The sequence below is a fragment of the Sciurus carolinensis genome, chromosome 2 (assembly GCF_902686445.1).
Source record: "Sciurus carolinensis chromosome 2, mSciCar1.2, whole genome shotgun sequence".
Taxonomy (NCBI): Eukaryota; Metazoa; Chordata; class Mammalia; order Rodentia; family Sciuridae; genus Sciurus; species Sciurus carolinensis.
Window position 1 is genome coordinate 84,349,274 of NC_062214.1, and position 27,932 is coordinate 84,377,205.

General features: G+C 43.5%; 1 protein-coding gene across 1 annotated transcript in view; it reads right to left on the reverse strand.

Annotated features, from left to right (window-relative positions):
• Thsd4 (thrombospondin type 1 domain containing 4) overlaps positions 1-27,932 on the reverse strand; it is a 590,727-nt gene that overhangs the window by 309,720 nt on the left and 253,075 nt on the right. Inside the window, exon 7 of the mRNA XM_047539595.1 lies at positions 5,661-5,797. Within this exon, the coding sequence (XP_047395551.1) occupies positions 5,661-5,797 (137 nt within the window). The remainder of the gene's footprint in view (positions 1-5,660; positions 5,798-27,932) is intronic.

Below are 27,932 nucleotides of genomic sequence, written 5' to 3' on the forward strand. Positions count from 1 at the left end.
AGGTAGAATATGATAAATTATTTCATCAGTTTTTTTTTTTTTTTTTTTTTTTGGTACTGGGGATTGAACCCAGGGACACTTAACCACTGAGCCACAGTCCTAGTTCTTTTTTTTTTTTTTTTTTTTTAATATTTTTTCTTTTTAGTTGTCAATGAACCTTTATTTTATTTATTTATATGTGGTGCTGAGAATCAAAGCCAGTGCCTCACACATGCTAGGTAAGCCTTGTACCACTGAGTCACAACCTCAGCCCCCCTAGTCCTTTTTAAATTTTTTTTTTTTTTTTTTTTTTGAGGCAGGGTCTCACTAAGTTGCTTAGGGTCTCAATCAGTTGCTGAGGCTGGCTTTGAATTCACAATCATCCTGCCTCAGCCTCCCAAGCTGCCACGCCTGGCCATTTCATCAGGTTTAAGTTCAGTTTCAATTTGAGAATTTAAGAGGTCCTGAGAAGAGAGTAAGGGCTGTGAAGTTTAGTGCTTGGTTCTTCCTACTGTTGATTATTTTCAGGAAAGGAGGTCTCACAACCAGTTTATAAATCATTCCTTTGTTCATTCATTCATTGTATTAAAGCACATTTATTGGATAATTTTATCTGTTAATCACTGGGGATACAAATATAGTCTCTCTCCTTTGGGTGCTCAGATACATGTCCAAATAACTATAATACAATATGATGAGATTTAATAGTCACAAGTGGGAAGTACTTTTAGAACACAGTTTATTTGGGGTGGAAATAAGAAAAAGAGTCCACAAAGGGTCACCTAAGCTTGGACTTAACGTGTATTAATCATGCAACTACCTGGCAAAAGAGGACAATTTACCCCATGCAATTATTCTCTTGGTTTCCTCCAGGTAACAATATAACTCTAAGCAAAGTCCACAAAATAGAACTAGTAAGAGCAGCGGGGAAAACAGCAATTTAGAGCAAATGGGTAGAGAAATGAGCAAGAGCAACTCGTTTGGTTCAGGAAGGCACAAAAATGTTTAAAAAGGAGGAAGATGGAAATTTGGCACCTGAACACACACACACACACACACACACACACACACACACACACACACACGATGTCATCTTTTCCTAGTTGGGGCAATACAATAGTCCAGAGCTTATCTCTGAACCTTTGCAAACAGTTGTCTTGTTTTCATTCATTGAATAGACATGAACCTGTCTACTGATATGTCCCGATGGAAGCCAAGTGGTGTCCCAGTACATGCTGAGTGTGGGCAGATGGCGGAGCTGCAGGAAGAGCCCTACAGCCAAGGGTGATAACTGACTGTGGGGGTGATGGGAGAGGGGAAGGTCAGTGAGTGTGGGGCTTCACAGAAGGCTCTGGGGGAGCATGTGCTCATATTTTCTAGGTTTTTCTATCATCTCTGAAAGGGCTCAAGGCATTCGTGGTGAACAACAGAAAAAACCAAGGTGAGGGAGACAGGCACTTGAGTAGGTGCCAAGAGCTCTTGCAAACCTTCAAGACCTTGGGCTCTGGGGACACTGCCAAGGGGGGTTTCTCTTACTTGTTTAATCTGCACTCAACTGCCCATCCCAGGTCTAAAACGAGGAAACTGCACTAGATTCAAGACTACTCTCATTTGGGTGATATCCAACATATTGAGTCACAAAATACCTTAATTCATTTAGACATTTATCTTAAGAATTTGTTCAAATGGTAGGCTAAAGCCAAGAGTGTACACAGAACTATACTCCAGGCTGACAGGATGCATGTGCCTTCCCATTGTGGAGGCCCAAACTGGAGGCCCTGCTGGGTCAGGGAGTAACTCATCCCAGCCTGGCCAACACTGGAGCCAGGAGGCCTGGACTTCATTCCTTTGGCGATAGGGAGGCCCAGATGGAATTTAAGCAAAAGAGAAGCATATCCTGATTTGTGTTTTGGAAAAACAGTACTTTTAGAAAGAAGGCATGAGGAATATAAACCTAGGACGGGGTGAGCACATGGTTGTTTTGCATTACAATACACTACATTTTCTGTTCTCATTAGGTTCAGCCTGAAAAACCAACATTAATTGTAAACGTGCATGTAGCACTTAGTATGTACAACTCTCTTCATCCTCATGACAGTGAAGGTGGGATTAATAGTCCCTACTTGACTCTGCCATTGAGGAGGTAAAGGCATGAATGAAATCATTTGTACATAAAGTGTGAGTGCTGTGTCTGGCACATATTAAACTCCCAGAAATGGCTCCTTTCTGTCTTGTCTCAGCCTCAGCACTTGTCCCCTTTGTGATTCTAAAGTCACCTATTCTTGGCAAAGCACCTACTCAAGAACTGTTCCTTCATGACCACATACTTTTTTTTTTTTTAAATAGCAGGGACAGAGATAGGTCTTGGAGTGACCCTGACTCTGTCAGGATCCTTCAAGTTGGGAAGCCTAACATTTCTGAAAGGTGGTCTCCAGAAAGCTAGGGATTTTTTTCCTTAGTCCTTTATACAATATGACCTTGTTCTTTCAAATGCCTGATACACTTTCAAGTTAAAGTTCCATCTATTTTTATTGAATTGTCAGCAAAAATAATCCTACACATCAAATAAAATTTGGAATTTTCAAAAACAAACAGTTTAAAGCTAAGATCAAGTAAAAAACAGTACAGTTAATAAGTTGCTTAAGATAGAAATTAAGATCACATTCTCTGTTAATTGGCCTAAGTGCTATTTCATTCCCATCAACGACATCATGACTGAGCAGGGCTAGAATTGTCTTTGAGGCCTCTCTGAAGACTGGTCCTATATAACCATTCGATGTCAAGGGGGCTGGGGTGAAGCAGGTGCAATCTCTGCAGCCTCCTATACATCTCCTGCTTTTGGAAAGGCAAAGTGGGAGCTCTGGTGTCCTTTCCCTTCAAGCCCATTTATATGCAGCCAGGGACCTGGAGCCAAAGTTTGGGATCCTGTCCCTGTCAAGGAAGGGAGAGCATCCCAGCATGGAAGGACCGGAAATGGATCCTCCATATTCTTCTTGTGTTCCGCCCTCCACAAAACCAGTCCTAGGATTGTCTGCTTCCTTCCCACATCCTTCCAGCTCTTAGGTCCAACATGCAAAGGAGCCTCAGCAACTGGGCAACATGCCTGTACCAGGAGCTGGAACTGAGCGCTAAACTTACACCAGGTGGGCCTGGACCCTTTATTAGCCTTGATGTGGGACAGGACACTCCTCCCTTTGCCAGATTGCAGATTTATCAAATATTCTCATTTACTGCATCCCACTCTCCTTAACTTCTGTTGCATACCTGGCTGTTCTCTTGAACTTCACGGGGTCAGGGAAGATTTGTGGTACCATTGCGGAGACACACACATTCCAGGAGCACTGTCTGTGAATGACAGCTTTCTCAGTCACAAGGCAGGGAGACAGAGATATCAATTTGAATTCCAGGCTGCCAATCAAATTCCCAGAGGGCACTTTACCCTTTGAAAACTGCAAAGTGAACAGAACCTCAGCCTGGGAAGCAAATGTACTTGCTATTTAAACTGAAGTTCTAGGGAGGTGGGAGTAGTCACAGCTCTGCCAACTTCCATGATGGAATTTTAGCAAAGGCACAGAGAATAAATATGAAGAAGAATCAAAGTGGTCCTTGTAACATCAGATTCCTATTAAGATATCCGTATGTTCATCTCAGCCTTTGAGCAACTATTATTTGCAAACCGTGTTGCCCTCTAGTTTGAAAGTTTTTCATCAATTAGAAGAAATCCATAGACATGTCCTTATCAGTGTTTGCTTTTCTTTCATATCACCAGTCCAGAGACCCTTACTGCAACACTGAAAAAAAACACTGCTTCCCCTGTGAAGAGGCCCAGCTCATCTTCCCTCCAAGTCATCTCACCACCCCATATTTATATGCCTGGCCCTTTGTTGATTTGATTTTAATCAAAGGATCCCTCAAAACTTTGCTATTTAAAGTACTATCCAAGGACCAGCGACGTTAGCATCACATGGGAACTCCTAGGGAAAGCAGACTCAGGTCCTTCTTCAGATCTACTCCCTCAGAATCCACATGCCCTGGGCATGCACACTACAGTGTGTTAACACTGCCCTCAAAAGATAAGGGGAAGCTCACAAAACTATAATCTGCCCCCCCACACTCCCCCCTGCCTCAAAAAAAGCAAATACTTTTGCATAGAACACTCAAATATCATCAGATAGATGTGAGTGCCAGGTTCTGTTATGAGGGTCATGATTTGTCACTACAACAACTTTTGCAAGATCACACAATAAATCAGTGGAAGAGACAGGATTTGGATCCAGGCAGCCTGACTCCAGAGCACAAATTTTTAACCATGATACCACCCCTCCTCCTGGCAATGCCCCTGCATGCAGCAAATTAAACAATTGATTCAGGACCTGAAAGAGAAGACTAGATTACTCTAAGGTTCATCATTTTAGGGTCAGTGGCATTTAGAAGTAGTGCACATCAGAGATGAGGCTCTCAGAACTCCCTTGGGTTATCATCTGGGGATGCCAAGGCTTGAAGAGAGAGGATGTGTGAAAACCAGTGGTTTTCCCAAAGCAGCAGAAAATTGGAGGCCCAGACATATCTGAGCCTCTAGTGAACTTCCCAACGTGCTTCCCGCCTCCTCTGTGCCACATCCTAATTCTTTCAGGGCTTAGGTCTTCCAAAGGCATTTCATACACATCACATACCAAGTGAGGGCTCCTATCTTTCCTAACTTTCATTCCAAATATGAGCATATTGATTCTGCTTTGACAAGTATCCTATTTGAAACCTCCATTTAAAAGGTGAGGTGTGAGGGGAGTTTGTGCTTATAAATCACACTTCAATAGCTCTAATATCAAATAGATGTGGTGATTGACATTCAAAGTGTAACAGGAATGTTCAGATGTTATAGCCAAAGAGCTCTCTTCCTTTGATGAAAGTCATTCCTGCTAGCTATTGAGTGTTAATTAAACTAGAATCTTAGTCAGGGCTCCAGAGTCATTTGCTGCTAGGTCTTAGATCCACTAATGCTTTTATAGATGAAAGCAAGGTAGAAGTCCAGGACCAATGGATGTGGCTCTCGAACCTGGGCCATCCCATCTGAGATGCCTATTTTTAACCAAATGGTGCCTTCTGTCAATGTTGAATATCCCACAAGGAGTGTCTCCAACCCGAATGTTTGTAGAATATGGGGTGGGGAGTTTTTGGAACAGACTTCAGAAGCCCAAGGAGGTGGAAAACTCTTCCTGTTTAAAGTACAACTTCTGCTATAAAAGGCACTAAGCAACTTTCCTTTGGAAGCCTGCCTCATGTGGGGGAGGCAAGATAAAACTCGCCATCCCCTTAAAATGCCAACCTTACGATGCCACCCTTTCTGAACTTACCCGGCAGTGTCCTCTCCATAACCTCCACTTCACAGGTAGGTAAGTTGTTCCAGGCCCCACCAGGCAAGATTGCCCTCTCCCTTGTGAGATGTGTGGTGTGAACATCAATCACTTAATACCTGAAATATGCCAGCGTGAATTGAGGCAACTCCCAAAGACCAAAAGCAGAGAGCTGATGAGCGGTCCCCACCTTAGCCCGCTTCTTCCAGAGCTCAGTGCCCCCGTGTGGGCTGGGGAGCTGCAGCAGCCCCTCTATGAAAACAATAGATCAGCAGCCATGGAACAAACACCCCAAGAATCCACCCTGGACACGCAGTCCAGGGGACTTACCTTGCACTGTCCGGACACGCAGATGGCTGTACCATTCTGGTCACATGGGGTTCCATCAATGACCTTCTCTGCTTGCCGCACATAGAAGCGGTAGCCCATTGCCTGGCAGTTCAGCTCACACTTGCGATTGCCCTTCACTGCACAAAACAGAAAAAAGAGTCAGTGCTGCAGAGTCAATCAGCACCTTTTATCCCTATGTTTTTTGTTGAGATAAAAATTCACATAACATAAAATTAACCATTTTAACTAAAGTGTACATTTTAGTATATTCACGAGGTTGGACACTAGTACCACTGTCTAATGCCAGAACATTTCCATCACCTCAAAAAGAAACCTCATGCCTGTTAGCTGCCACTCCAATGCCTCCCTCCCTCCAGATCTTGGCAACCACCAGTCTACTTTCTGTCTCTCTGGATTTTGCTTATTCTGGACATTTTGCAAGTGTGCACTTTTTCAAGTTGCAAGGAAGTACTGATCTCCCATATTTGATGGCTTAGGGAAGGGCTGCATCTTGATCTGCTGGCACAGTGGAGACTCACTGCTGAGTGAATAGCACAAAGGATTTCATCATGCAAGTAACAGGTTCTGCTTTTTGACATCGTCCTGTACTTTGCCACTATCATACTTATATCAGCAATCCCACAATTTTTATGATATGACCTATATAGTTATATCAGCTTTGTGATGCTCTTTTTAAAGGCTGCTGTTTCCTGTAATGATTCATCCACTATGAGATAATTTAAGGACTCTCTCCATCATCTTAAGTTGTGTTCAAAGTCCTAAACAATGGACAAAACATCTTCCAAGAATCGAACCTTGCCTACCTTTATGGTCTCATTTCCTGCCATTGTTCCTGAAATCCACATTCTACACCCAACCAATCATTTCCTCTGTCTAGCCATTGCTCAGCTGTCCCTTCTGCCCTTCCCTCACTTGGCTAGCATCCAAATTGACCTTGCTTTAGTGCCCAGGTTACCTCCTCTGTAGGTCCCCCATGGACCCTGATTCCACATGTGCACCGCCCCCATCACAGGTGGGTTGGGCCTCTTCTAGTACAGCATGAACCATGCTTTATTGTAGCAGGGGTCTGAGGGGGCCTGGGAATGTGCCTAGCTTCATCACTTTTGCATTCCCAGCACCTGGCAGAGACCTTCACACATAGCAAACACTTCAAATCACTGAGGAATAAAAGGGATGAATACGTGCAAGTTGCCCCCATATTTTGTGGGTTTTTTTTTTTTTTTAATTTTTGGTCTTTTTCTCCCCTCCGCCTGCTAGATGCATTTCCCTGTGTCTAGGTCTTTCTCTATATCTTTGTTACTTCACACAGAGCTTGGCATACAGAGGTGCTCCATAGATGCTAACTTAATTATTCCATCAAGGAACAATTTAGCTGCTTCCAAAATAAGAAAGAGAAAAAAAGTTTAGACAAAATCTATTTCCATATCCAAAAGAAACAGACAAGCCAAGTACACACTGATTTTTTTTTTTTAAACTGTTTTTGGAGACAAGACTAGTGCTATGCTTAGCTATAAAGAGCATGTTCTAGGGTCGTGCCTTGTCAAAACATCAGATTACCAGATTGGGCAATACTGACTTTTTCCTACACAAAACAATACATCATATTTTCCCTAGTGTGGCTGCCTGACTGTCATGGCAATGAACTTCCTTCTATTCCAAAGTCATTGAAAACCACTAACAGGAAAGAACATGGAGCCTCTGGGACTACATGGTTCATGAAAGATTGAGCTGTGTGTGCACACTCTGAACTCTTAGAAGTTACAAGACTTGCTTTCCTACCCTGGCTGTCCTAAAGATATAAGACATGATCTTGGAAAACAAACACAGAATAAGTGAGGCCCGAAGCAACTTAGCAAGATGCTGTCTCAAAATAAAAAAATAAAAAAGAGCTGGGGAGGTGGCGCAGTGGTTAAGAGCCCCTTGGTTCAATTCCCAGTACCCAAACAAAGCAAAACACAACAGAAAACAAGAATACCAAGAGGGAAGCATCTTTGGAAATTACCCCAAACCAGATCCTTTTCTAGATTTAGAAAACCCCAAGGGCTAGGAGCACAGCTCTGTAGTAGAGTGCTGGCCTAATATGTGTGAGGCCCTGGGTTCAATCCCCAGCACTGTGAAAGAAAAGGAAATGACAAGTCAGAAGCAAAACTTGTCTCCTACAACTTGCTTTCTCTTTTCATCTATCAAGATCCTGTTCCTTCTCTTCCCAGGTTCTCTGGGACTAGCCAGGCACATCACATTTCAGTAGTAGTCATCTGTGACAGACAACCTCACACAGGGCAGGCATTTGGGGTTCTCACTTCTCTTGCCTTCCTCTCAACGACTTCTGTCCTTTGGGATACTATCTGCTGCAGCCGTAATTTTTTTCTCAGTATTTGCAACCATAATACAAAAGAATATTCTGAGGGGGAAAAGGCTAAACATGAAACAGTCGTGGCAAAATTTCCAAGTGGTTAATTGAAAATAACCCATAGGAATGATTTAGATCCAGGCTTTTCCCTCCTGTGGCTCAAACCAATTCCTGAGAGTGACCCCTCCCTGTGTGACTTAGATGGTGTTCCTGCCTTCTCAGATTTGCAACCGGGAGATAACTGAAACCTGAGCTCATGTGACACCCTGACAAAATTGCCCAGAATCCTTTTGCCTTAAAGAAACACTCACTCTAGTGTTTCTCGTAAGAATACATCAGGATGCCATTAGACCCTGTGTACATCCCCCAGCCCTTTACAGTTCCACATAAAAGCATACACAAAGGCCTCACTTCATCCCTTTTGCTTCTCTCTCATACAAAGTTACAATCCTGGGGCTGGGGTGTAGCTCAGTGGTAGAGTGTATGTTTAGTGTGTACAAGGCCATAGTTTCAATCCCTGGCACCATTAAAAATAAAAATTGGACTGGGGATAAAGCTGTTGGTAGAGTGTCTGTCTCACATGCACAAGGCCCTGTGTTCAATCCCCAGAACCACAAATAAATAAATAAAATAAAATAAAAATGACTGATGCCAGAAGATTTCATCATTTATCCACCCACAGAAAGGGGGAAACAGGAGAGGAAGCACAAGCAGGGAGCCACAGGAAAAGCACAAATGGGTGTGCACTTCTCTTCCCTGTTTTTCTCCCTCCTATTCCTCTCCCTCTCTGTTCTCATCCTAAAAGTCCTCCTGGCCCCCAGAAGGAACACTTCACCTTCCACACTGAGTGGTTCTCCATGTGGTTCTGGGACCAGCATCCCCAGCATCCCCTGGGAACTTACTGAAAGTGCAGACTCTTGGCCTCACCTCAGGCTTCCTGAATCAGAAACTCTGAGGATGAGCCCAGGACACAGTCAGGTTCAGAGCCTCTGCTCTAAGGAAGATCAGGCAGTGAACAGACTTGGGAGCTCCAGACTATCTTTATTTGAACAAAGATGCTCCTCCACTCCCACACCTAAATTTAAGAGGCAGACATCATCGCCCTAGGTACATGTATGATTACATGAATGCTATGAATCTACATCATGTACAACCATAGAAATGAAATGATGTACCCCATTTGTGTGCAATGAATCAAAGTGCAGTTTGTAAAAAAAAATAAATAATTTTTAAAAAAAGATAATATAACCCCAAACATAAGCATTCTAATTAAAATACTACCAAGTATCTGGATCCCTGATACTAAAGAAGTCTGTGATCATGAAAGAAATGCTGAAAAATACAGAAGCAAATTTAAATTACTCAGAATAAAGCAGTTAGTAGCTAAATGATTTACCTACAAATAGAAGTTAAAGATTTAAATTAGTTATTGAGTTCCATTTCTTTGGAAAAACCCATGGATGTAAGAGTAAACAGTTTTGGTTTTGTTTTGTTTTTAAGTAATAAACCTGACAGGACATAAAAAAATGTACAAAGGAGTTAATAGTTTCAAAATGTCAAAAGCTAGATAGCAGAAGGACCCACAGTAAAGATTTAGCCGGAAGAAAGTTGGTGCTAAGCAGGAACTGAAGCAGAAATGACACCTCACATTGCAGAGTCTCCTATTTGGAAACAGAAGGGGTTTTAAACCAACAAATCTGTTGGGATGTTTAAGAAATAGAGGTTCCATTTTCTAGAATGGCTGCCTAATGCCTCTGGAAATTAACTCATTGATAAAAACAAGAACACGGGAGTGGTTATCCCTGTATCAGAAAAAAAAGATTTAAAAAATGTTACTACAGACAAATAAAGACATTTTAAATGATAAAAGGTTATATCTCTCAGGAAGATAGAACAACAGAGCCCTAAAATACATGAAATAAAAAATGGTAGAATTGAAAGAAAAAATAAACAACTCAGCAATAGCAGTTTTCTACTTCTATAGTCCACTTTCAGTAATTTATCAACAATAAGAAAGAAAAGCAACAGGGAAAGAGAACACTCGAATAACACTATTAATCAAGTGGGCTTAAAAAATACCTATAAACCACTCCACCCGACAACAGCAAAACACACATTCTTCTCAAGTGCACATCAAACATTCTCCAGGAGGGAACAAGTAGCAGCCATTAAACAAGCCATTAAACAAGACTCAATAAGTTTAAAGGACTGAAACAATAAAGGGTATATCCTTTGACCACCTAGATTGATCTTAGGAATCAATAGCAGAAAGCCATTTGGGACAACTGTGTGGAAATTAAACAACACACTCCTAATGAACAATCAAGGGAAAAAAAAAAAAAAACACAAAGAAAATGAGAAAAAATACTTTGAAATTAATAAAAATGAAAATATAACATACCAAAGTTCATGGGTTGTTAGCCATATTGATGCTTAGAGGGAAAACTTAAAACTATAATTGCCTGTGCTAAAAAAGATCTCACATCAATAAGAGTTCAGAAACAAATCTTTACATTTATGGTCAATTGATTTTGACAAGGGTTCCAAACCAAAATCAATATGAAAACAATAATCTTTGTAACAAATGCTATTGTGACAAGTTTGCATATTGTATGCAAAACAATGAACTTACCATTTACAAAAAAGAACTCAAGATGTATCATCAACCTAAATGTAAGCACTATAGCTATAAAATTCTGAGAAGAAAATATAGCCATAGGGCTGGGGTATATAGCCCATTGGCAGAACACTTTCCTAGCATGCTCAAGGCCCTCAGCTCAAACTCCAGATTCAGAAAGAAAGAAAGACAGAGGAGAAGGATCAGGAGAAGAAGGAGGAGGAGAAGGAGGAGGGGGAGGAGGAGGAGGAGGGAGGGAGGAAGAGGAGGGAGGGAGGAGGAGAAGAAGAAAGAAAGAAACAGAAAGAAAGAAAGGAAAAAGAGAAGAGAAAAAAAGAAAAGAAAAGAAAGTACAGGCATTAATCTTTGTGATTTTAGATTTGGCAATGGTTTCTTAGATGTGTGATAGCAACAGAACAAGGGACAAAGAAAAAAATAGGTAAATTAGATTTCATCATAGAATTCCACTGAGAAAATGACATGAAAACCCATGGAATGGGACAAAAAATTTTCAAGTCATATATCATCTATGGGACTTATATCCAGAATCTATAAAGAGTGCTCAATTAAACACAATAAGATTTTCTCAATAAAAAAGGCAACCCAATTAAGGAGTGGACAAAGTTTTTGAATAGATGTTTCCCCCAAGGAAAATATACGAATTATCAATAAGGACACAAAAAGCTGCCTGACATCAACAGTCACTAGGGTAATAAAAATCAAACCACACTGAGAAACCACTTCACACCTAGGCAGCTAAATTTTTAAAAAAGAGAATAACCAGTGTTGACAGTAATGTAGAGAAATTAGAGCTTTTGTATAAGACTACACAATGCTGGTGGGGCTGTAAAATGTAATCACTTCTTTGGAAAATGTGGCAATTCTTCAAAATAGTTACCTTGTGATCCAGACATTCCACATCTAAGTTTATACTCACAAGAAAGGCAAACATATATCTACACAAAAACTTGTATGTGAACATTTGTAACAGCTATTTTAGTCCAGTTGGGGTGCTATAACAAAATAGGTCATTTATAAGCAAAGGCAACTTATCTCTCAGTTATGGAGGCTGTGAAGTCAAATATCAAGGTACCAGCAGATTCGGTGTCTGGTGAGGGCTCCCTGCTTCCTACATGGGGCTTTGCTACTGTGTCCTCATGTGGCAGCAGAGGCAAGGGTGCTCCAATGAATTCTTTTATGAGGACACTAATTCCATTCTTGAGGGTGGAGCCCTTGTAATTTAATCACTTCCTATCTTAGTCTATTTTCGGTTGCTATCACAGAATATCTGAGACTGAATAATTTATAATAAAAAGAGTTCACAGTTAGCTCACAGTTCTAGAAGTACAAGAGCATGGAGCCAGAATCTGCTAGGCTTCTAGGGAGGGTCACATGAGACTCCATGCATGACAGAAAAGCAGAAGGGGAAATAGATGCATGTGGAAGAGAGGCAGGGGACAAAGGGGTGACTTACATTATAACAACCTGCTTTTGAGAGAACTAATATGTTCCACCAAAAACTAATGCAGTCTCACAAGAAAGACATTATCCCTGTCAGGGGGCCACCTTCCAACACCACTACGCTGGAAATCAAATTTGAGTGTGAGTTTTGGCAGGGACAAACCACAATGAAGCCACAGCACTTCCTAAAAGTCCTCACCTCTGCACAACATCACGTTGGGTATTAGGTTACAACATATGCATTTGGGGGGGACACCAACATTGAGACTAGAGCAGGAGCAATATTCAGAAGAGCTAAAAATGGAAACAACCCAAATGTCCCTCAACTGATGAATGGTTAAAGAAAATATGTTGTATCCATACAATGGAAGATTATTTGGCAACAGAAAGAAATGAAGTATTCATACATGCTATGACATAGACAAATCTTTAAAATAATATGCTTAGTGAAAGAAGTCAGTCATATAAGGAGACATATTGTATAATTTCATTTATAGGAAAATGTTCAGCATAGAAATATCCATAGAGGAAGAAAGTACATTGGTGGTTTCCAGGGATGGGAGAGAAGGGAGAATATAGCACGTCTGGTAATGGGGTGGACTTTCTTCTTAGGGTGATGAAAACATTCTGCATTATCCCCAGGGAAAACCCTATCTAGTGATTGGTCCATGTGGTACAAAGACCCTCCCTTGTCTCAGATTCAGGTAACTCTGTAGGTCTCTCCCCTCACAGACCTTCCCAGGGGACTGAGTCACAGTTCAACACCTTCCTCTCTGTCCTATCCTGCCTCCTACATCACAGGTGCCTTGCCCAATAGACACTGGACACAAACCTCAGCCTCAGGACAGTGTCCTGGAGACCTGACCTAGGTCAGCGCCACACGGTCTATACTGTAGAGTGGGCACAGTCATTATCACATAAGCAGTCATTATCCAGCTAATCAGAATTATAGCACAATGCTATTGAGAGGGTGTGGGATGAGTGTGTGAGGAGGTCAAAGGAGCAGCTAATGAAAGAGGGCAAAGCCTATATTTTTAACAGGAAAATTTTTAAATGGAAAAATCTAGAAGTAATAATATAAGCATGATTTAGACATAAGGTAAATATTAAAAGAATAGCTAAAATAGGGAGTAAGACATACTGGTGAAGGAGCAAATCGAGAAATCTTTGATGTTGTAAGATAAATACATGCATACCTTTAAAAAGTAAAAATTAATTTTAAAAAATGTTAAAAATCACCTCAGCAATTCAGGTTCTGAGAAATGGAATCCTTCTGTGCAGTTACTATCAACGGTGTCTCCCAACTCTATTCAAAGTTAACACAAAAGCATAAAACTCCTATGCTGTCTTTCCAGGACCTTTGTGTAAGTGGAAGAGAAAAACGTTGCTTTCTAAGAGAGCAAAACATGGGGAAGTTCTCAGTTTTAGTGAGCTTTGCATTCACTCTGAGGAAGCAAGCGGGAACTTCTAAGAAGGATGGATGGAAAAGTGGCAGGAAAGGAGGTTTTAGCTAGTCCCACCAGGGCACAGTGTTCCCCCTTCGATCAACTGGGGAGGAAATTTCAGGTAAGCTCAGAGGAGTGATTCCATGCATGACTATGGGAGTCTATTCTTAGAGAATGGGTAACATCTGGGCGTCCTTTCAGATCCAGTCAAACTTCACAAGTTCACTCCAAGTTTAGCACTGAAGTCCTCATTTCCCAGGCTCAAGTTCCATTTTGGGGGTAGAATATATGATATCCCTGTTCAAGAAAAGCAGCCTCGTAAACACAGCCCATAAAACTTGGACGTGGCAGGTTGCTTACCCAACACATGCTGACGAGTGAAGTGTAAATGAATTAGAAACATGTGGATGCAGGTCACGAGTGTGTGTGTGTGTGTGCAGGACTTAAGTAAAATAAAAAGGTATTTGCTCAAAGCAGAGCCACAGACACGGTTTGCAGTATTTGGTCTGGGGAATAATCCAGAAGCAGCCAGAGCCAGAGCAGCAACTGCATTATCTGTGTGGTATTCCTCCTGTTTATGACAAAGGATCTGCCTGCTGTGGATTTCAAGTTCTGCACTAGACTCAGATGAATCCTCTTTAAACTGATTTCCCCAGACTGCATTTTCCAGGACAAAGTTATGGAAAATAAGATGAAGAGAATTCTTCAAAGAGCCCAGACTCTGCTCAGAAATTTAAAAACGGTTATGAAAAAGTCAGAAGAGGGATGAGACTGTTGAATTCTTAGCTTTTCCTGTTCTGAAAAGGAAACTGTTTCGGGAGCATTCCATTACTGAAGCTTAAATGCAAAAACATGCAGCTTATCAATTACTTAGTATCCCAAAGCTTCCATCCCACACTTGGAACTATGCAGTTTAAGCTTTAGAAGTTCACGTGCAGTGCCCTACTGAATCTTATTTAACTGACAGCCTTAATAGGCTTAGGTATCAGGATTAGAAACAGTGAACAAAAACGTCTTTTTTAAACCTTAAAAACATCACTGGCTCAATGTTCCGTTCCTCCTGGTATTGCTCACATTTAGACATAGTTCTGTTGGTTACAGTCTGATTTAGTAGTTCTCAAACTTAAGTATACATTAGAATCACATGGTGGGCTTGTTAAAACAGATTGATGGACCCCAGCTTGAGTTTCTGATTCTGTAGATCTGTCCTGCGGCCTGAGAATTTGCATTTCCATCAAGTTTCCAAGTGATGCCAAGACTGCTGGCCCAAGAACCACCCTTTAAAAACCACTGCTCTAAATGATGCTAACAAACATGGATGGAGGAAGGAGACCTACCTGAAACCAGTTACCTAGTTGACACCTTGGGAATACACTGCCAAAACTGGCACACAAAATGATTTTGCTACCTAAATAAAAGGTTACAGTTGTATACGTGCAAGCCAGTCAGTCAAGGTTATAGCTGTCAGGAGGCCTTGCAAAGAAGGAATGCTTTGAGTTGTCACGTATGGCTGCACTTTGCAGAAATCAGAGAGAAAAAAGGAACTCCTGTTTCCCTAGCATCTGCATTTGAATTCAGTTGTCTAATCCACATCTAGCATTTACAGTTTTTATTTGTCTTCCTTTTACTGAGTACCTACTATATGCCGGACTCTGTATATAAACTAACTCAGATAATCCTCACCTTTGAGGATGAGGGCTCTGAGGTTAGGACAAGCTCAGCAACTTACTCATGAGCACGTGGTTGGTACAGCAGAGCTCAGCTTTAAGCAGGTCTGTGTGACTCCAAAGCCCTTGTTAAGGCTGCATCACACCCTCACTACCCCATGCTGGAACTCAAAGCTACTCCAGAGCTTCCAGCTGCTGTGCTGGGTGGCCAATGGGTTACAGCTATGATGCCACAGGGACATGCCTCCCCCACCCCAAAGTCACCTACTGGAGGCCATCCCAACTGGATCTCCTGGTTACCTGGGGATCTCCTGTTCCCCAGAGGGCAGCTGACTAAAGAAGCCTGGTCCCTGCCTTACTCCCATGGCTCTCTAATGTGGCCTATTTCTGTTCTGGATTTCTAAAGCCAAACCCCTGTCTCCTACCCCTTTCCCTGGTCTACTCCCATCCATTCCATGACAGGTGTAGAACTGGCTGGGTCTGTCCCAGTGCTGGCTGTGGGGGTGGATGCCAGCCCTCCCTCTGTCTCCGCTTCCTCCACTCTCTAGCTCCCAGCTTCCCATCCTCAGCTGGTGGGTTGCCAACCACTGATGCACATTTTTAGGGCACAACCCACTTTTCTGAAGGACAGGACACATTTCTGAGAGTGGCAGCAAACACTCTGGACTCCTCTTGCATTCCCTGTGTCTGATCTGACACCCGGCTGTGTCGCTGATTCATTCTGGATTCTTCATTTCCCATTTGCTCTTCCTGCCAACTCCAGCCAGGCCTTATCAGCTAGTGCCAGAACGGCTACGTGTCCTCCCATCTCACTTCCCTGACTCCAAGCTCCCTGACCTCTCCCCATTTGTCCACTTCAGGCTGTATGGTCCACAAACAGTCCACCACTCCTGAAGAGCTACCCTCCAGCTACCTACCCTCCTTTCCACCTCACTTCCAAATGCCCCATGCTCTTTCCCACACCCGTGGCCTTGCACAAGCTCTTCTCCCACCTTCTGTTCTTGGTCTAAATATGCTCTATCTGACCTTCCAGATGTGGCTCGGTTGCCTGTTCCTGGAAATTTCCTCTCCACATTTATTCCTACTGATCTTGCCATCTCTACGTCACACCTGGAAAGAACCCAATTATCACTTAATCCTCTCATGTTACACAATAGAAAACTGAAGCTCAGAAATATGAAGACTTGCCTGGAGTCATGCTGTTGGTCAATGACCTCACCATACTTGAACACATTGAGAGTTGCTAAATTAATCATGGTGACAGCTAACATGGATCGAGTGCTTACCCAGGTACTAGGTAAGGCACTGCATATATATCATTTCATACAGTCCTTATAACACATCGTTTGTGTGGCTCACTAAAAACCACACTACTAGAGAGTGGTGGAGCCAGTGGGATTCAAATCCATGTTTGACTCAGAAACAAAAGCCGTAGTCCCAGTGCCCCACTGAACTATTAATTCTTTCATCCAAATACATATTATCTAAGTACAAGCTCACCTCCTCAAGGTCAAGGACAGTGCTGGGCATGGTGTCAAATATGGAACAATGCTTATTCATTCACCCAACAAACACTTATTGGGCACCTATTGTATGCCAGGCACTGTGCTGGGATCTAGGTATAATTGGATTTCTGTGACATTCTCTGCCCTCATGGGACAATCAACGTTCATGCATTTGTGAATTCACTCACTCAGAAAATTTTTGAGAGCCTACCTTGTTCCAGATACTATAGTAAGTGCAGAGGAAATGATAAAAAAAGACCAGGTCCTTGATTTCATATAACTATAATCTCATGGGGATGATAGACATTAATTAAATAGTCACATGAATAAATGTAAAATGATAACTGCGAAGGATAAGTGGGTGTTTAGTGTGTCAAGAGAAGAGCATTCCAGGCAAATGTATTAGTTGACTTTGTGTTGCTGCAATGAAATACCTGAGGCAAATAAATTATAAAGAGAAAAGGTTTATTCAGCTAACAATTTAGGAGGTTCAAAAGCATGAGGCCACACAGTCTCAGTTCCAGCAAGAGTGGTGAATGGTAATGGTCCAGAGTGTGTGTCAGAGCAAAAGGGTTACATTTCAAGTCAGGAAATGGGGAAAGAGAAAAAGGGAGCAAGATCAGGGCCCCATAATCCCCTTTGAGGGCACACCCCCAAGATCTAAGGACTTCTGCCTCAGGACCTACCTTCCAAAGGTTACACCATCTTCCAATAGCTCTACCTTGGGGACCAAGCCCTAACATATGGATCTTAGGAGGACTCTCACACCATGTCCAAACCATAGCATAGAGATCTACCAAGAGGCCAGGAACATGATTCATTCAAGGGACCAAGAGACATTCTCCATGCCTGAAGAAGAGGGCAAGCAGAGAGTGGCTGACAGCTGAGGAGGTACAGAGATAGGTCAGCAGTCCAGGTCATGCAAGACCCTTGTTCTTTCAGAAAAAAACAAACTTAGGGCTGGGGATATAGCTCAGTTGGTACAGTGTTTGCCTCGCAAGCATGAGGCCCTGGGTTCAATCCCCAGCACCGCAAAAAAAGAAAAAAAAAAAAGAAAAAAACAAACTTATTTCAGGTCCTGTGAATGCCATAGCTTGCCCTCTGCAGGCTTTTCCAGAGGGAACTGGGAATAGCAGTAGCTTCCAATTTGTAAAAGCTCCTAGACACGTAGTTTCATGTGATTTCATGGGAACTGGCTAAGCCAACTTTGTCCAAATTACCCAAACTTCTTCTGACCGCTTCCTTTTGCGCTCATGTCATAGTAAATCTAAAGCTGGAAAAACGCTGCTGAAAACAAATGTCATTATGGAAAAAAACACCATGCTGTTCAAACCTCTTCAAGCTGTGTGACGTGTGGTGTTGCATTTTAAAATGTTATAGTTAATAAAAAAAAAAAATGAAAGTCTGAAAGGGGTTCTGTCAGTAGATTGCTAGTTTGGCCAACTGTCAGGAAAGCAGCTTGACAGCTTCAATGGAAGCGGGAGGTCATGACGAGCTTCTTATGGTTAGGAAACCATATATCTATCAGAGCGGAGATATATATGTTAAAATGTGGAATACATACATCTCCTCCAGAAAAACTATGCAGGTTTTTTTGTCTCTTAATTTTTTTGTCAAGGACAGAGGCTGTCAAAAGCTGTAAGAAGGAACTGGGGGAAGTGAACTCTAGTACAAACTGCCCCGTAAAGGTCTCAGAAACCAGAGAAATGCAGGTAGAGGAAGCAGCAGCACTTCTAAGAGGAATACCCAGAGGGAGACGGCCTGACTTCCCTTCCCTTCCACTTCCACCTTAGTAAAATATGTATGTGTGTGCGTACGTCAGTGTGCACATGTGTATGTGTGGATTTATGAACAATGCGTGTGTGTGCTTGTGCATGTATGTGTGTATAAATGCATGCGTACACATGAATGCATGTGCATGCATGTTCAAACATGTATCTTTCAGAGTCTGTTGGTACTAGGCCAAAGTCATCAACGGCAATAAAAAGCAAATATGGGGTAGCTCTTCAGGTAGAAAAACTTAGTGCCGATTCAGAAAATCTACATGCCTGAACACCAAGCAGTGGATTCAGCAAAGGCTCTCTGTCTAAACACTGGAAAGCAGATGCAGGGAGACCCAAGGGAAAGAAGGTTTCCATGGGGAGAAAGTCTGGGTGGCTTTAGGAAAGGAATGTTTTAGAATGACATCTGAGAATTCAGGGGGAAACCTCAAGGAATTCCAGCTCACATTATCTCAACTCCTGACCACAGGAGCCAGTGAGCTGGGAATCGTCTGTGCTCCTCCTGGGGTCCCTGGGCTTTGTGCCTGGGAGACGGGGGGGGGGGGGGGGGGGGGGGGGGGGGGGGGGGGGGGGGGTAGCTCATGGGGATTTCTGGATGGGATGCTCTCTGCTGCTGTGGCAGCCTCCTGGGGAGCTGGCTTTCTCTGGTGGTTTTCAACAAAACCACCGGAGTGACTTTCTCCAGGTCACCCCTCTCCTCACAATCTGCATGCGCTTTTTACTCTCTGAGAACCTCTGTGTCCAACCCCTAAGATGGCTTCGAGGACACTGCTCTCTACAGTTGGGTCTGATGCTAACCACTCAACTGCTCTGCTCGCTGTCCTGGAAACACACCACTGCATTCACACTCCAGTGGCTCTGCTGCTTTTGCTCGCCCATCCAGAATGCCCATGACACTCTAATCTCCCTCCACAAACCCCACCTTTGCACTGGGTTCTAGACCTGTGACCCCGGGAAGCCTTTCATCCTGTCATTTGTTTAAGGAATATCTGTCTAGGGGTGAGTAGAAGGAGGTGGAGACGGACTGACATTGATGTTATTAAGTACACAAAAATGCAAACAGCCGCATAAACTCTAAGTTGTGGCAGGTGCTGGGCAGGCTGGGTCTCCCAGGGGATCTGTGACAGAGGAAGCAGCAGAGGCCCTGTGTGGGAGGGGAGGGGAAAGGCCAATGTCGCTGAACAGTAGGTTGGGCAGCCTGGGGATCAGGACCTCCTCCAAGTGTCCAGTTCAACAATCTCTCTGGATCAAGGTTGCTGTTAGGGAACAGACGGATGAGGATGGTAGGAACATGAGGTTAGGAGAATATTCTGTGAAACGGGCCCACCACGCTGACCCCCACATGCTTTCTTTTCCAAGAAGCAATTTACCTGCAGCCCTGCCTGGCCTGAGTGGGCAGGCTATGCCACATTCCTCAGCAAACTACCTGTTACCTGCAGGAGAAATGCAGGCCCAAGATCATGTCGATGGGAGGAAGCCAGGAGATTTTTGTGACCAGATCCTGAAACTCTGGGAGGTAAGGATAGTTCCTTCTAACCATAAAATCTGTAAGAATGTATGGTTAAGAATCCAATTAGAACTGGTCAGCATGGGCCAGTGTGACCTAGAGTTGCCATGACAGGGGGACTTGAAAGTCTGATGTCACCCTGCTTCAGTCAAAAGTCAAGAGGTGGACCTGGGCAGGACTCTCTGGAAACTTCTCTGGGATCCCCAACAAATCTGGAGTGCAGGAGACCCACTCTCTCTCTTGAGAGTATCCCCTTTCCTTTTTCCCTATTCCTTCAATAAGCTCATTCCTGTTACTCTGAGCAACATGTCTTAAATATTTCTGACTTGATTGCAAGAATCAGGGTTTGAAGAGCGGGGGTCTTCACACTGCCTCAGTTTCTCAGAAGACCCCAGTTCCATAACATTTCCAGGTAAAATGCAGAAGGCTCAGCTAAATAGCTCAGGTCTGTTGTATACAAAGCATGGGACTTACTTACACTGAGTGTTTAAAATAAAAGATATTACTACCTGAAATTCATTTTAACTGCGCGTCCTGTGTTTTTATTTGCTAGCCTTCCTCTGGATACAACCGAAGAATTAATCTCTATAGAGGACCCAACCGTATTCTTAATCACAAGGGTGCTTATCTTTATGTTAGCCTGACATCTTCCATCTCACTGATCTCCTGCATCCAGGCCTCTGAGAGCAGGAAGAGTCCTAAAGAAACCAGGAGGCGTGGAGTTGTTCAAGGCCACAGACAGAGAGCCACTGGGGCTTTTTTCATGCCTCCCTGCTGTGCATGGGACAGCCCTGAGCACATTCAAAAACAGCTTAATCAATTGCTTAGTTGAATTAACAAGCTCATTTACATGCCTCTGTACAGAGGGGGATGAACAGACACAATCCCACACACCCCGGAGCTTTCAGAAGCAAAATAAACAGCACGCCAGACAGAGTAGGAGCCATCTGCACATGCACAAACACAGGGACAGACACAAAGAACACCAGAAAGTGGCCGCTTCTACCTATTACACCCCAGCATTTTCCTTGAGATTGTACAAGAGCTCGGGAACCAAGTCTCGACCCTCTATGGTGGCTTGGAGAATTTATTCCTTATGCCCATTGCATTTAGAGGGCAACTGTGGAAAACGTTCATTTTTACCTTAAAATGGAAACTGTGACCCTGAAGGGATTCACTGGCCAGCCTCACTTGACCCACTGAGGTCCCAGTTATTTGCTAATAGATTTTTTTTCCAAGGCCCTCTTTACAGGCAGAACACGTTCCATCCAAATATGCACAATCACCAGAAGAAAAAGGTGGGCGGGTCCCTCCACCACTATTTACCAAACCAGTGCAGCCCTCCACATTCAGCTCCACATTCAACGGAATGCAGGGGGAATAATCCCCCTGTAAGCTTGGCTTTCATTCCTCCAAGGGACTTTAAAAGACGTCAATCCATCCCAATCACAATCAAATGCAGGCAGCATTTCACTGCCCCAAAGACAAACAAGGGTCTGGACAAATGAGAAACGGAGGTTCCCTTGAGGCAGCATGAAAAGGGAATTCAGCAGCCCAGGCTCCTTCTCAAAAGAAGCACCAGGAAGGATGCTCTTGTCAGGGCCACACAAAGCGTGTCGTGAGCTCGTCATGCCAGAACCTAATTGAAACCTCAGGCTGAAACAGTACTTTGTGGTATTTGGGGGAAAAGGATGGGCAAAGACGAAAAGGAAAAATAAAGGATGTGTACAGAAGAAGCATGAAAATGTAGCCCACTTCTTGACTGTGGGACAATTTGGATGGTGGCCATTGAGTTAAATGAGGTGTAGCCTTGCTCTCAAATTCTCTGAGATCTATGGTTGCTTTGCAAAAATTGGCTGCTGCCAGCATTATGACTCTATAGCCCATGCAACTGTATTAAAAAAAAAAATGCAGCAGGGTAGATGCTAGTTAGACCTTCAGATAAACTACCTAGTGCTTGAGAATCTAATAAACTGCATAAATAAAAAGACAAAGAGCACAATCTTTGCCCAGTCCTTACCTGGGTTTGCATGTGGGTTCTAACTAACTGAGCATGTGTCACTGGACAAGTTGTGTTTGCAAGCCTTGCTTTTCTTATCTGTCAAAATGGCTATTACAATGCTGATCTCAGAGATCTGACTCAAAGTCAAATAAGCGAAGGAACGTTGTAAAAGCACAGGTGCTCAATAAAAGCGAACTTCCTTTCTTCTGTCCTGAAACTGGATGCCCAGGGAAATGGTGGAATGTCTGCATTTGGAAGCTTTGTAAGAACGGCAGACACAGAAACATCCACCTTTATCACAATGCTGCAAGCTTTGGCGGGAAAAGCCGAGCCAGGTGGCAGTCCCCAGCAAATTCAGGCTTTATTAAAAGTCTTCTTTTGCCCTTGGGTAGGGAATTGCTAGGATGTTGCCAGAGCCCTTCTGAACTGCCTGTTCTTTTAATTTTCTTTGATAACCATCAGAGGAACATGGCCAAGTTAAAATATGCCTGGAAGAAGAGTAGGCAGGGCAGCTCCCTGGCTTTCTGGCTGCACTTCGGGGTTCTAGCTGCCAGGTAGCCAAACCTAGGGAACATCATTCAGGGTCTCATTACTCTGTGTTCTTTCTCTTCATGACTGTGGCGTATAGCCACCTGCAAGTTCCATTTCATTACTGGATCCACACAGGAGTTTTAATCTTCCTTCTGGAGAGAGTCTCCTGTTTTCTGAAGGGCCCCAGTCTCCTGCAATTCAACCATCATCCACTGACAAACACACGTCTTAATGAGGGACTCGCTACTCTCCCTTTAGCAAATGTCCCCACCAACAAGGCATTCTCAGTTTCGGTGAAAAACGTGACAGCCGCCTGGGATGGCTGGAAGGACACCTGCCACCCTACATGCCCCCCGGTGTATAACCGCAGTCAGCAAACCTTCGTGATATGGATCCCTTCCTGTGTAGCCATAGGCTGATGCTCTGCTTTCCCTTGGATAGACTTGGCCAGCCCCGAAGACCTCAAAACAGGGGGCCCGGGGGGCAGGCAGAAAAAGAGAGAATGCTCTCGGAATGCCCTTTATGCTTGCCATGAAAGAACATATTTCTGAGTAACCCCAGCTCCTACCTACTCCCCTTCCCACACTGTACTATTAGATCAGGATCCAAGAGACATTACTGGGTGACTCCATATGGTAAATTACTCCTCAAGGCAGGGCTCTGACAAATGGGCAACCACCAGGGTAGATCCAGGACAGGCAAGGTCTTTTTCTGTGGGTTGGAGTGCAGGAAGGTGGAGGAAGGCTATATGATGAAGGACAGAGGGAGATACGAGAGCCAAAGTTAGATTCAACTTCTGTAGGCTAATGAAAAGTCAAACTTCCTGGGGCTTGTCTCTGCAACCCAGAGGTCTCCCAACACTTCTGCCCTTAACTGCTTTCTAATTCCTTCTTGGTTTCTTTGTCAAGTTAAATTCACATGAAGAGTTCACCAAAAGCAGACAGTCCTCTGAAAATCAAATTAGATAACATAAAAGCTCTCTTAAGCCTTTGGCCTAGATTCTATTGGGCCCATCCTGTTTGGGTTATGATGCAATTTGCTTTTTTGCTAGTAGGAGTCTAAAGGCCAATGTTAACATTTCCTGATTCATATCTGTTGATTGGAGAACAGAGGGATTGCTTAGGATATGTTGTTGGTACTGTGTTATCATTTCACCCTTAAAAATGGAACCCATACCTCATACCCATCAGGATGGTTCTTATCAATAACAAAACAAAACGGAAAATGACAAGTGTTGGCAAAGATGTGGAGAAATTGGAACCCTTGTCCATTGTTGGTGGGAATGTAAAACAGTAGAGCTTTGGTGGAAAAGAGTGAGATGGTTCCTCAAAACATAAAAAACAGAATCATCCCATGGTCCAGTAATTAATTCCACCTTTGAAGTTATGCAACCCCAACAGAAAGCAGTCTGGAAAAATAGTGTAGGCCCATGATCATGGCAACATTGTTCACAGTAGCCAAAAGGCGGAAGCAACCAAGTGTCTGTCAGTAAATGAATGGATGAACAAAATGTAATATAAACATGCAGAATATTATTCAGCCTTCAAAAAGAGAAAAAATTCTGACATGTGCTGCAACACAGATAAACCTTGAGGACATTATGTTGAGGGAAATAAGTCACCAAAGGTCAGTACTCTATGATTCTACTTAGATGAGCCACCAGCACAGTCAAGTTTACAGAGGCAGAAAAAAGAATGGATAGCAGTGGCCAGGGCCTGCAGGAAGTGGGAGAGGTGCAGTTTGAGTTTGGTGAGATAAAAAGAGTTCTGGAGATGGATGGCACCACGTGAATGTCACTTACCTCTCCTGAACTGCATGCTCCCAATGGTGAAATGGTACGTTTTATGCTATGTGTATTTTACAATTTAAAAAACCCAATATGCTAGAATCCTTACAAACATCCAAAAGCTTGTTCCCCCATCCCCACATATCATGTTCCAAGGCATCTAATAAAACAAGTGACTAAAATTGGTGTCCAAATTCCAGGAGCTGAGATGATTTCCACCCAGACCCAACTGCCCTGCAGGGATTTGCTTTCCGGTTTCTACTCTTCCCATCTCCATTGAAAGCTGGGCATCCAGGAAGAGCTGAGCAGGAGAAAACCTTCAGAATGGGTTCTGGTAGATGGGAAAATCAGCCATCCTTCACAAACGAAGGGGATGCTGTGGGCCCCGAGCCGAGGAAGCCAGTGTGAAGGTTGCTGCATCCCTGTTCCTAAGGACAGGTTTCTACAGCTCCACTGCATTTTCCTTTTATAAAGTACCTGGCACAGAGTGGGTTCCATATAGTTTTCATGAGCAAATTAATGAGTCACAAGAAGGATAAGGGGGACAAACCAAACAGCTACCCGGTAGAAATCTAAGATGCCCTCAGGAGTGTTAAAAACCCAAATTGATTGCCTCTTTCTAGACAAATTCAAGGGATGATTTATGTATGTGAAACAAGGTCAGGTAAGTTCTTGTAAAGTACGTCTCCAGTTTTACTGTGAACGTGAGATACCCTGAGTGCGGCTTTGCTTGGTCCACAGTGTACATGTGGAAACCCCCAAAGCTGCTAACTGTTGACAACCAAATAACAAAGGTCTCTGGCCCTTCCCAGGGGAGACAAATAGTTCTGGGTGGAGAAAAAGGTAGAAGATCAAAAGAAAGTTCAGAGATCCCTGGCTGGCAGGCAGCAAGAGGGCCTGGGCCTGGGGAGGGTAACCTTTGCTTGAACCCAGAGGAATTTGGAAGAGGGTGTCTGGACTGGCAAGCAAATCCGTAAGATGCTTCTTCTAAAGTGTGCTGATCAGGATCCTAAGCTACATGCTTAAGATGCCCTGATCAGACCACAAGATTGATTTCTAAAATTTTGCTGTATATATTTACAAGTATATACAAGGAAAGATTTCTTTCCTTTTTAAATTAATGATAGCACACACGGTAAGTTTGGCATGAACATGGTATCTTGGCACAACTGGTAGAATGGTTTCAGAAAGTAAAGCAGATGCCAGGTGACACAATCCACAGGCACTGACCCATCCATCCCCCTCCTGGAATTGATTCCACATGAAATGCTAAAAAGAGCCTATCTTCATCTACCTGAAAATGTATCTGGATGAATTTTGAGGTCTTTTGTTTAGTCATTTGGAAAGAGACCCTAGGGAAGAAAAACAAGTTATAAAACAACCCCCCTTTCGGCCAAAAACCACACTGTCTGTCTACAGCTGATCCCTGGGTAAGTCCTGATTCTTAGGTGCCACTGGGTTTGGAATGAAAAAAGCCCGGAACCTCAGCATCCTGGGCAGATCTGAAAATGTTTCCCTAACACCTGAGATCACCCAGACAACAATGTCAAAAAGACCCCTTCCTCCAGCTCCAGGCAGGTTTTTTAATGTTAATGAGTTATGCTGGGAGGCCTGTGGCCAGGGTTTAGCTATTCAGTCCTTCACACACGTGATGAAAGCATCCAGCAGAATCCTCAGAAGCCCGCCACAAAACGCAGGCAAGCTGTGAAAACAACTTGACCCTCTGCCACAGCCACAAGGGAATCGCCAGAGCCCAGGAAAAAAAGAGAAAAGACAACAAAAACAAAAAACCTGAATAAAACCTTGACTCCCAAAGTAGCAGCACTGTGATGCAAATGCCCCGGAGGAGAAGGCAGGCTGGAGGCTCTTCTGCTCACAGTTTGCAAACACACAGCTCAGAAAACAAATGAGGAGGCCAAAGGCCCCCAGACAAGGAAACAGCTGGCCAGAGCTTCCATGATCTAGCAAGCACACTCTGAATTAGAAGCCTGATTCTCACTTAATATTCTTCTTTAAAATGCTACTGATTTAAATCTGGCGTCTACTTGTTCTAGGGGTCCTCACTGCCTCTCACGCCTAAGGAACAAACCATCCTGTCTAGGGAGGGGGAGTCTGGAGCGGGCCCACCACTCAAGACTTCTCTTTCATGTGGTAACATCTCCATCTGCTGGAAATTCAAATGTCTGCATAAGAGGCAAATCATGGGAGTTTTGTCTTCCTGTAAATCAATGTCGAATTTACATTTCTATTTTCTCTTTCATATGTGTCACCATTTTATTGAAAGCATCTGCTGCTTTCCCTTCCTTCTAAGGTCCCCAATGGCCTCAGCCCCATAGTGGTTAGAGCACTGTGGTCTCACCCGCTCTGGGCCTCCTCCCCACAGGTGGGCAGCTCCCTTCTCTTCCTTGACAACGGTCTGAGCCCCTTGGTTGAATCTGGAAGCAGTTTACCTGGAGGTCAGGGCTTTCGGTCCTCCTTGTGCTGGTGTTCCTTTGAACTTTGACCTTAGCTGTTCACAGCATGAGCTCCTACATTTGGCTGGGCAAACTGTTAAACAACTGCCTGTTTCTTCTTTGCTTTTTAAACCCACAAACATTTAGGTAGCTTTCCACTCCGTCATTTCTGGTGCCACCAAAATCCTTGCTCTTCTGTAGCTGGGCATTTATTCAATCTTGACTAAACACCCAGTCAATAAACAGCCTGCTATGCTTTGGGTCTTAATGTCTCCCAGGTGGTCAAAGTCTGGTCCCCTAGAGTTGCTCCTGGGAGGTGGTGGAGCCTTTGGGAGGTGGGGCCTAGTGGCAGGTCTTTAGGTGACTGGGCAACTGTAGGACTCTAGCCCCCTCCTCTTCCATTCTTTTGCTTCCTGGCATGAGAAGAGTGGTTTTGCTTCACCACATACTCCCTGTCACTGTGCTGTCATGGGCCCAAAGCAATGAGGCCAACTCTCATGTATCAGAACCTTCAAAACTGTGAGCCAAATAAACCTTTTCTCTTTATAAGTTGATTACTTCAGGTATTTTGCTACAGTGACAGGAAAATGACTAATACATAGCTCCAGAAAATTCTAGTGCATACAGGACAGGAATCCTTCCTGTCCTCAAAAATCATGAGTCCTCTGCTGTCATTTCTTTTCTTTTCTTTTTTGTTGTTAATGAACCTTTATTTTATTTATTTATATGTGGTGCTGAGATTCAAACTCAGTGTTTCACACATGCCAGGCAAGCCCTCTACCAGCGAGCTACGACCCCAGCCCCCTCTGCTGGCATTTCTATCTCTTCATTAGCTCCTTATTCATCCCTTTCCTCTTCTTCCTTTGCAGCTTAGTCTCCATTCTGCCATGACTTTCTTTAAAGTAAATGAATGAGCAAATCCACTGATAAATTATTGCTTCCTGGTGTTCAACTCACAGTTTGAACTTGATCAGCTCTCTGGGCCTCCCTCTCCTTCTCTGTGCAGTAAGGAGGTTGGGATGATCTCTAGTCCATTTTCTTTATGGTCAGAGGACAAAGGCACAGATGATTAAAGAATCTGTCTGCTTTGGAAGTCTCTCACAGATGACAAATATGGCACAGAGACTGGCAAGAAACAGCCTCGTC